The sequence below is a fragment of the Stylophora pistillata genome, chromosome 14 (genome assembly GCF_964205215.1).
Source record: "Stylophora pistillata chromosome 14, jaStyPist1.2, whole genome shotgun sequence".
NCBI lineage: Eukaryota > Metazoa > Cnidaria > Anthozoa > Scleractinia > Pocilloporidae > Stylophora > Stylophora pistillata.
The window spans coordinates 398,782-408,303 of record NC_142532.1 but is presented as its reverse complement, the minus strand read 5'-3'; the positions used below and the strand labels follow the sequence as shown (position 1 = coordinate 408,303).

At 37.3% G+C, this 9,522-nt stretch overlaps 1 protein-coding gene and 1 long non-coding RNA gene across 8 annotated transcripts; both read left to right on the top strand.

Annotated features, from left to right (window-relative positions):
* The first annotated feature begins 128 nt into the window (after positions 1-128).
* LOC148716035 (uncharacterized) lies at positions 129-5,604 on the top strand. 7 transcript variants are annotated; one of them, XR_015995623.1, is made up of 6 exons: positions 129-1,680; positions 1,872-1,935; positions 2,112-2,234; positions 3,031-3,396; positions 3,506-3,560; positions 4,609-4,691. XR_015995623.1 is itself a non-coding variant. In XM_088745927.1 (5 exons), the coding sequence occupies exons 1-5, from the start codon at positions 1,584-1,586 to the stop codon at positions 4,612-4,614; spliced, it is 345 nt and encodes a 114-aa protein (XP_088602053.1). In that variant the 5' UTR covers positions 129-1,583; the 3' UTR covers positions 4,615-4,748. The 7 variants fall into 7 exon arrangements, 4 of the variants coding, with proteins under 4 accessions (XP_088602053.1, XP_088602054.1, XP_088602056.1 ...); XR_015995624.1 differs by having other exon boundaries at positions 3,031-3,173; positions 3,493-3,560; positions 4,609-4,679; XR_015995626.1 differs by lacking the exon at positions 3,031-3,396 and having other exon boundaries at positions 2,112-2,249; positions 4,609-4,681.
* Positions 5,605-5,647: 43 nt separating this feature from the next.
* LOC148716034 (uncharacterized) lies at positions 5,648-8,865 on the top strand. Its single transcript, XR_015995628.1, has 3 exons — positions 5,648-5,795; positions 6,258-6,371; positions 6,756-8,865. It is a non-coding gene; the product is annotated as an uncharacterized LOC148716034 (long non-coding RNA).
* Positions 8,866-9,522: the final 657 nt, after the last annotated feature.

The window sequence follows — 9,522 nt, the reverse complement described above, 5'->3', positions numbered from 1 at the left end:
TTTGTCAAACTTTTATTGCCCAAGCAAAACAAATCGAACCCTAGCTCACTGGAATTAACAAAACGCCAGCGCTACAAAATTGTTTCAACTATATGCTTATAACTTCAAAATCTCATCAAATCTTGACTTACCTCATTTTTTGTTATTTTTTCACTCTTTCCAAGTATGAATTTCTGTGTTGGTGACATCAAACACATAAAAACAACCGAAAAGAAGCTTATTATCGAGTGCATACTTCGAGCACGATGGACACCATTTTGTCTCGTCCCAGTCCCCACCGTGCAAATTCTTCATCCTGACTACGATCTGAAAACCATGTCCACCTTTTACGGCAGTTTGTGAGGAAACAAGCACGGTGACACCCGATTTTTTTTTCAGGTTTTTGCTATGAACAATCTAATAAAGAACATATTTGAAGAATAAAAAAAGTTTGACAGTAGAACATTTTTTTTTCGGAAAATAGTTCCGTACTTTGTGTATTTTGGCCAAGGCGAGGACTTCAAGCTAACCACGGAACTGTCCGAAAAAGGGCAAAATCCCCACAACCGAGCAATCAAAAACAGCTAAAATGAAGCAATACCGCTTATTTTGATAAAGGAACCTTCAATTTCAAAATAAAATTTTGTTTCTTTCAAGTAACCAAGGCTAAATTCTGTTGGAAGGTGATTCGAATTTTTAACGCACAACCAATAAAAATAGCCCATTTTATTAGCCTGCCGACGCATAAACAAGCACGGTGACCCCATTTTTTTTTTACATTTTTTTAATGTTTATATCATGAATGTTAATCATACCAAGTTTCACAAAACGTTTGATAGTAGAGCAATTTCAAGGGAATTACCTTAAGGCGATTCCCTTGTTTTGCACTGCGCAACGTTTTCTGCGCATAACATTGCGACATCCAAGATGGCGGCCGTTCTTCATGCTAGCGTGAGAAAAACAAACAAGGGCCGCTTTTGCAGAGCGAAAGCTTTTAATTGCAATAAGAATGCCACAAATCGGCTGAAAGCTTCTGGTAATGCTCTGGTAAGACAAGAAAATGAAAAGAATGTGCGTGATCCGGAAGTCTGCAGTGGATTTCCACTTCGCGGCCGTCGAGTTGTGGAATTCAATGTCCCCCTGTGAGGCAGCTCTACAGCTCTTCGACTGCATAAAAGAACCGGTGTCTGGGTTAGGATCACTACTGTACATATCCTGTTCAAACTCTGAGTGTGGAGAGACAAATACCTGTCGTACAAACAAGACCCACCGTAGCACCGGAACAACGCGAGGGAGACCAATCTTTGATGTAAACACGAAGCTCGCTGCAGGTTTATTTACATTAAACGTGGCTAAAAGTCTTGTTTTCCACCATTACAGCATCCATTTAACATCTAGCCAATTTGTTAATAAGTTGAATCGAAATATTTACAGGGATGCTACACGCAGGCATAGATCCTACCCACGTAAACGAGTAGTTATCATCCATCAATATACCATCACTTGGAGAGTCCACGCTGAAGGCTCGCGAGAGGAAAGTGGGGCTCCAAGTTGAAAAGTTGGCCAAGGAATCATGTCTGAAAAGTTTAGAGAGCGAAAGAAACATGTGGAAAGATGATAGTGAAAAGGAAAATGTGGAGATAGGAGCGTCATATGACATGGGATGGCAAAAAAGGGGAAAAGCCCACAACAGCCTGAGAGGTACACTGCAAATTCAACGTCTGAAAGAATTAAAAAGGGTGCATTTGGTTATGCATTTTCTTAGAAAGCTGCTGTTTTTTTCTCTGGATTGTTCTTTAGCTTACTGACAGTTTTGGTGTCAGCCAATGGTCAAAGTTAATGAACTAAATAATTAATAAATAAATAAAATATATCCTTACTTTCACCACTAGGTGTTGGCTCCATGGTTGGCCTAAAAACTGGCAAGGTGATTTGCTATGGTTCAAGGTCAAAGAAGTAATGTATAGAAATATATTTTGTCTACTAGCACCTTGTTGTACACAACAAGAGCAATGTTTTTTTTTTCAATTTGACCAAAAAAGTACAGAATCATTCAACATATGACAGCACCCATATTTGTCTCCTCTTGAAAGTGTTACCCAGGACCTTTACTCATAATGTCTTTTGTAAAGGTGTGCAACAAGTGAAACTGCCAACAGACAGTCGAAAAACTCTCGCATGCACAACTGCAGGCTCAACTGGGAAGGCTCGTCAAAAGCTATGGAAGCTGATGTTTGTGTTGATCTAGTCAAAAGGTAATTACTAACCAGGTAAGTAATAATAAAAATAAAAAATAAAATAACAATTATAATAATAGTTGTTAACATGTCAAATTCACAACTCTATTGCTGCAAAGAGAGACTTGTGGAATCTACCTCAACTGGTAGAGCGCTGCACTAGTATCGCAGAGGTCAGTGGTTCGAGTCCCGTACAGGCCTAATTTTTTTTTTTCAGGTCTGATTTTCGCTATTGCATAAATAGCGCTATCTACTGCGAGGATCGCACATCATACGTATCTAATACCGCAGTGCAAAATATATGAACTTCATATATTCATTGCATCTTATATGCTTATAACTCCAAAATCTCATTAAATCTTGAATTACCCCATTCTATGTTATTTTTTCACTCTTTCCAAGTATGAATTTCCGTTTTGGTGATATCAAACACATAAAAACAACCGAAAATAAGCGTAATATCGAGTGCATACTTCGACATCTGATGCCCGATACATTCTGTACGATTTCGTTCTTTGAGCGTGTGACGCCGTCACAGCCGTCACAGCCGTCACAACAGAGGGTAGACTGGGCTTGACTCACTCGTCAGACTGTTAAGGATACTCAAACGATTGACTGAACTTGACTCATTCATCAGACTGACTTTTAAGGATACTCAAAGGATTCATTTAGCCTAAGTCGAATTTGTTTACGAAGTACTTTGATTTCTTTGTTGCGAATTTTTTTAGTTACGGATGTGGTTACGTTGTGCGCTTATAAAAGCCTCGTTTAGCGTCGCTTTAGCTATTGTATGATTGTATTTCACCTGGATTAGGCTGGGTTGCACGAAAAATATATCTGGCATGGTATAAATCCACGGATGGGATGGCATTTGTCCGGAGAAGAAAGGAGTGCTGTTGAAGTTTCGGATGTGTGTTTTGTGGACAAGTCTCTTTTAAAATGGCAAATTTCCTTTGCGTAAGTTCTTGTTGAATGTTTCCGGAAATTTTGTTATAATTCCTTTTTGCACATAGAGCCGTTTAATACTGTTGAATTGCCAGTCAATAGTCGTTTAAATTTTCGCGAGCATTAGCGTGACCCCGCGTGAAACTGAATTAAATCTCGAAATGTACACCTCTGTTCGTTACCATCTAAATGTACAGCCGGTTAACCATTTGTTCGTTACCTTGTTTTTGTGAACGTAAGTCTTTCTCTATAATCTGTTATTTATTATTGTTTTTGTTGATAATTATTGGACACAACTCCTTTTAGTTGACTTTGTTTTTTAATTTGGAAGGTGTCATTCTTAGGTCTCGTTTAGTGGCTTTGCAGTCGCCTTTAACGAAGTCCATGGACTTAATTCAGGTAAGTGTTACCATTCCAGTATGGGGCCCATGAATATAAATAAAAGCAATTATTTCCAAAAGGTAACTGTTATTTTTCGTCCTGTCGAGTTTGGAGTTTACAGCTACTCTATAATTTGAGCGGGTCGAGGGGACGCGAAGGTAGGTGGCGCATTACGGCTATTGGAATATAGTTTAAATTTTATTTGTATATAAGGCCCAAATCGGCCATTTCTTTCCATAATTAAGGTCGAGTGATAAAGCTATCTTTGAAAAGTAAACTTTATTTGGCCTCTTTTATTTGTGATTTAAATTCTCTTCTAAATATCTCATTAATTTCTCGCAGTTGCGTCGGCCACCCTGCAGATGGCCACCAAAACTAAAAGGCGCTCATAGTTTTCGTGAAGATAATGAATGTAAAGTACTTGAATTAATTAGCATTAGAAAAAGCCCCGCTTGACTACATTAAGGGAAAAACTAGGTGATCAAAAGCTTCTTTTTCTAACGTGGGCTTTTAAAGATAGTTTGAAACCACAATGAGTGGTAATAACGCGTTGTTTATTTGCAATCTTGCACACTCTTGTGGTCGAGAACTGCTCCCGGTGGACGAAGCCCCTATGACTGCACTTGTTAAAGAGGAAAACTAGTTCTGCAAATACAAGTTTACACATTTGTATTTTGAAATATCACTCGTGGTGTTTATCCCTGCACTTACCACGTACAATTCGTGCTATTATTTGTTTAATACACTACAATCCTCGGGGGGCCATTAGTTGAATTCCTGGGCGAATTTGGTGTACTGTTGTACCCTCCTTCAGGCGTTACTTGGCAAAACCATTGCACTTCGGCTTTGTTAAGTATAGTTGTTTGGCCATTGCACTGACCGTGGCCGAGGACGCCCTATAAAAAAAGCAAAAAAAAGGAAACCGACTAATACTGAAAAGAATATGAATCTAGCAGCCATTTCGGGTCTATAGTTTCGTTTTAGATCCAAAATTCAAGAAGGAAGCTTTTTGTATCTTTATTTTGTAAATCCTTTGTAAAAATTAAGATGTGTTTCTTCTCCTCAGGATTAAGTGAGAAAAGAGTGACAAATGCTTTCTGGAATGGAGAGCTGGAAGCTGAACTAAGAGAAAGAAAGGCACTTGACATGTTCTGGATGATGTTTGTTGATGCTGACAGAGAGGCAATCATGGCTCACATTGACAAGCTTAGAGCCCAGGCAAATTATTCACATCCTCGTGGAGACTGCACTGAAGACTGTAATGCTAGAGGTGATGAATGGCAATGTAAACTGTTCCCTCTTTTTGCAGTTGTTTTTTTCCCAAACCTTCATTTTGCATGAAATGTAGTTTCCTATTAATGTTGAAACCAGAGGAGCCAATAGCAGATTGGATTGGAGGATTTTCTAAGTCATTTATAAATACAATCTGTGATTAGGAATGACTCTTTCATTATTATTTTGAAAGGATGTGGTAAGCTTTGGGTTGCAGACGGGTAGTGGAAGTTGATGTTTGCACATTGTATGATGAAGAGAAAGGTGCAAGCCCTAATGTTTATTTTCTGATTCATATCATTAAGAGTTGAAATCCTTGTTTTCACTCATCCACCTTCAATATTTTTGATAAAGGTCAACAAAAAGTGTTTTACATTACTCTCTGGGCATTTGATTATCATATTTTTTTCTCTTCTTTAAGCTTTTTCACTTTTCTTTTAAAAGAAAATACATCACATTCATAGTTTAAAATTTGTTGTAAATTACTATGTTCACTTTCTTATTGAACTGCATTTGTTTTGTTGCTATTTAAAAATAACAATAAATTTCATAGATGCATAAAAATTTTGAAGGACCAGTGTGAAAAAAATCTGATGGGGTCAGGGTTTGGATGAATCAGTTTGGACTCTAATGGATTCTGATATTATGAATGTGCTTCCACTGAATGTGATTTCAGTTATGTTCGCTATGGAGCCCTTATATTTGAGAATGGCACACTTTTTAAAACATTTGACAATTTAATAATAATCATTTGGTCATTACTGTTGAATCTCCTTTTTTTTAACATTTTTTCACTAGAATGTTATCAATGGACTTCCCCTGGTAAATTATCCTGATGTCTGCACTGCTGCCCATGTCCATGAATGGCATTTTGCCAGGAACATTTAGATTTTCTTTCCTCCAGGCATCCAAGTATTCCTTCTGATATTAGAGGCTTTTTAAAACATTGTGGTGTTTTAAAGGATGCAAGTGCTGTTGAAGGTAAGTGGTGATTTACATTCGGATGTTTACGATTCATTTCTTCATGTCATCAACTTCGCATGAAGAATGAATAGATGTTCCTTAATTTTCTTGTGCAACCATTTTCATCTTTTCCTGCTATACCAAATGAAAAATCAAAAATATGTTTCGATAAAAGATCCGACATGTTACCCTTTTGATATGTGGGTTGCCAGATGGTGCAAATAATTGCACTTGCTAACTGATAGAAGAGGTTGAGTATCAGATGACTCAAGTTGAAGGTTTCCCAAAGTATTTGTGTGAGCAATCTTCTTAGCTAGAGGGTCATGTTGATATTGGTCAGTACATGTTATTTCACTCTCATGTCTGGTAATTGCTGTATGCAATTTCAATTCTGGGCAGTGCTTTTTAGCACTACTTCCTTCCAGTTAAAATGCGAGCACTCACTTATTCATATACTTATTCGTATTTTTTACTTCTCAGTTGCCGACAATATCACCCTAACCACTGATGAAACTAAAAAGGTAGAATCTGTGGTAGACTCCATTTTGGATACTGCAAGTACACCTGTAGGTCAATCAGCAGTGTTATCCCAAGGTGAACCTATCCCCTAGGCCCTCCATAAGTTTGCCTATTCATTTCCAATTGTGCATATTTAACTTTTTGTACAGCTGAAATGTTTCTGAAATTGTAAAGGCATCACCCATGACAAGTTTGAAAGCAATGCAGCTTTAATTGAAAAAATTTTGTTTTTAGTGTGTCGTTTTTAAGTGCACGACTCCTGTTATCTTTGACTTCTCCCTGAGCCTGTTGATGTCAAACATATTCCACATTGTAGGTTAAGGGCTGCATAATGGTTTTGAAATCGTATAAATAGGTTTGCCTTTTTATGATATGCTACCATACCATGTTTCATTAGCTTTTAGTTACATTTGAAGTGCCAAAAGAAAAAAAACTCATTTTTTCTTGCTCACACAACAGGAAATGAAGAGATTTATCTCAACCTACCTCGGCAGCATTACTAGCTGACTGTGCAGAGGAAACACCAACATCTTGTAATAAAGAAACTGGTGAAAAAAAACGCCTGCAGAAATGGTCCCGTGGACATTTTTTTATTGTTCAAGGCAGTGGATTTATTGACAAATGGAATCCCCTTTTCCAGTATGCGAACCTTGGTTAATCTTCTTTCACTATATAAATAGCTGTTTTGAAATGTTGCCCTTTCCGCTTACATATATATGTATGATTTGAGTCATGTTTCCCCGGACAATTTTCTTTTTAATGATAATATCACCTTTTGCAGGTGCAGATCGATTGTCAAGTTAAAGATAAATAGACACAAACAGTATCACATTAAAAATGTTGCTACTGCTTTGACTTAATTTGCAGAGTTGATTTGATTCATCTTTGAGCCAGTCAAGCAGAGTTTGCATTTTATGTACTTTAACTCAGGTGTACATTTCTCTTACCTGTACTTATACAGTTAAACATGTAAAATTGGACCTCATTGTAGGTTTAGCCATGCCTATGATTATTGAAATGAGTCATGAGAATTTTGTTATCTAATATGCTAGACTCTCCATTAAGTTAAACCAGAGGTATCAATTTTATTTAATGTTTTCTTATGAAGGGTTATATATTTATTTCATGCCAACAGGGTGGAGAGTCCATCACAAGCATTTTTGATAATAATTAATTGGCTCTTAATCGTTTTGAAGGCCTTATGACCATCTTCTTGGGGTGATATATACTTGGCATACGACAACATGTGTCATGTTGATGGCATGAAAGCTGCGTCCAAACCATTGCCACTTAACCACCACCATTTGACAAAATGTGGCCTGGAATAAACACTCATAGATAGTTTGCACCTCAAGAACCATAGAGATCCACAGTGCAAGACAAAGTACAATCCAGCCCAACTGAAGGAGGAGTTACCAAATGTTAACACTATGGCAGCAGAGCAGACCTTTGTTTGGCTTTCCCGTTTCTGTAATCATATGTGATTCAACATGTATATTCACTTCTATATTATGCAAACCTCATTACACTTTGCCTTTTCCTTAAAACATGTCTTTTGACAACCAGTTTAATAAGAAAGCTCTGTAAAGATGAGGCAAATTGACAGCTAATGAAGGAACCAAATTACTATATTGCTAATAGCCCAGTTTCCCTTCATTCTCAAACATGACAAACAGTGATTATCAATAGATAGTTAGGAGAAAAGGTTGTGTGGATGAATGAAGTAATCATGCAAGAGAAAAGAATGCCTTAATCTACTTGTTCTGTGGTAATTTAGAGATAATTTTGGTGAATTGGTATGTGATCGGTATTCACGGGTTTAAAGTGCAATCTTGAGATAAATCCATCTCTCTTATCCCCTTCCACTGCACTCACCATGGATCCTCTTTTGGGACTCTTGTCAACTTTAGACACTTCAAGTGGAAGAACCTGTTTCCTGGACACTGTTGGGAACGAGCAGTGCACCAAATAATCAAATAGTTTTGGTGGCAATGATTCTTATTATTGTGAAGTGAAGTGAAGTGAAAACCTTTATTAATTTATAAGGCTCAGGGTAGCCCCTTCAGACGCAAAACGCTGTCTGTTATCAATGGGAGCCCTGAGCAACAACATTAAAACATTACACTAAAACAGGAAATAATATAAATAGAGAACTATTTACAAGTAAAAGATTAAAAGATGTATAACACGAAATATCATTAAGCTAATTCGTTAAAAAGAGTGCAACCATAATAATAGAAGGATCTTTTTGCAATCTCAGTTCTCACAGCAGGCGGATGTAAGAGGTTGCTTTGTCTAGTAGCACGCGCATGGATTGTATTATTACGTTTAAAATATTGTTTAAAATACTGGGGACATTGACCTTGCAGGCATTTCTTAACGAGTTTAAAGACAGATTTACGTCGGCGCTCCTCCAACGTGGGCCATTTAATATTTTTCTATCTCTATGGGTGTTTGTGCGTGTGTCTAGTTGTTTTTTTCATAATAATAATGATAGTAATAATAATTTAAACATATTTATACAGGATTGCTGCTTCAATTTAGGAAATAAAACTGCTATCAATGCGGGTCCTGTTGAAAAAAAATAAATAGAAATCAATTTAGAGTAAATTATAAAATAGTTACAATAAACGAAAGTAAATTCGTTTATTGTAACTATTTTTTTCAACAAAAGTATTATGGAAACGTAATAAAAGGCTTTAAATAAATTTATCAAAAAGAAAAAAAATATGTACAACATGTACATTGACCTTTTAGGTCCGAATCCTACCATAAGAAAAAATAAAGTGGAAGAAAACTCGCAAGTTGCAAGTTTCGCAAATTTTTCGGAAGACCAGCTCCGGCAAATTTTGGCCGAAAGAAACTCAAACATTTCATCTTGACACAATTCATTCAGCTTCGATTTTCTCCAGTATCTCAGTTTATTTTTCGCTTTTCGTTTAAAGATATCGGTTAACTGGCTTGTGACGGTGTGTAACGGCCAGTTACTGCTTGTGACGCCTTGTTACGGCTTGTTACTGTGTATAGTGGCTTGTGACGATCTGTGACGGTGTGTAACGGCCAGTTACTACTTGTGACGGCTTGTTACGGCTTGTTACTGTGTGCAGTAAATGGTTTGAACCCGGGGGTAACATGTGAAGGTGTAGTCTGATCGTCCGGGTGAGTGTAGTCCTGAGAAGGACTGTTGTCGGTGGCAGTGACTGACGTTTCGACAACCTGTGCGGAA

Coding starts and splice junctions, on each gene's coding strand:
- LOC148716035 (XM_088745927.1), top strand. CDS start 1,584: ATGTGGAAAGATGATAGTGAAAAGGAAAATGTGGAGATAGGAGCGTCA. Junction 1,681..1,871: donor AGCCCACAACAGCCTGAGAG/GTACACTGCAAA, acceptor TTTCACCACTAG/GTGTTGGCTCCATGGTTGGC. Junction 2,235..3,505: donor TGTGTTGATCTAGTCAAAAG/GTAATTACTAAC, acceptor TGTCATTCTTAG/GTCTCGTTTAGTGGCTTTGC.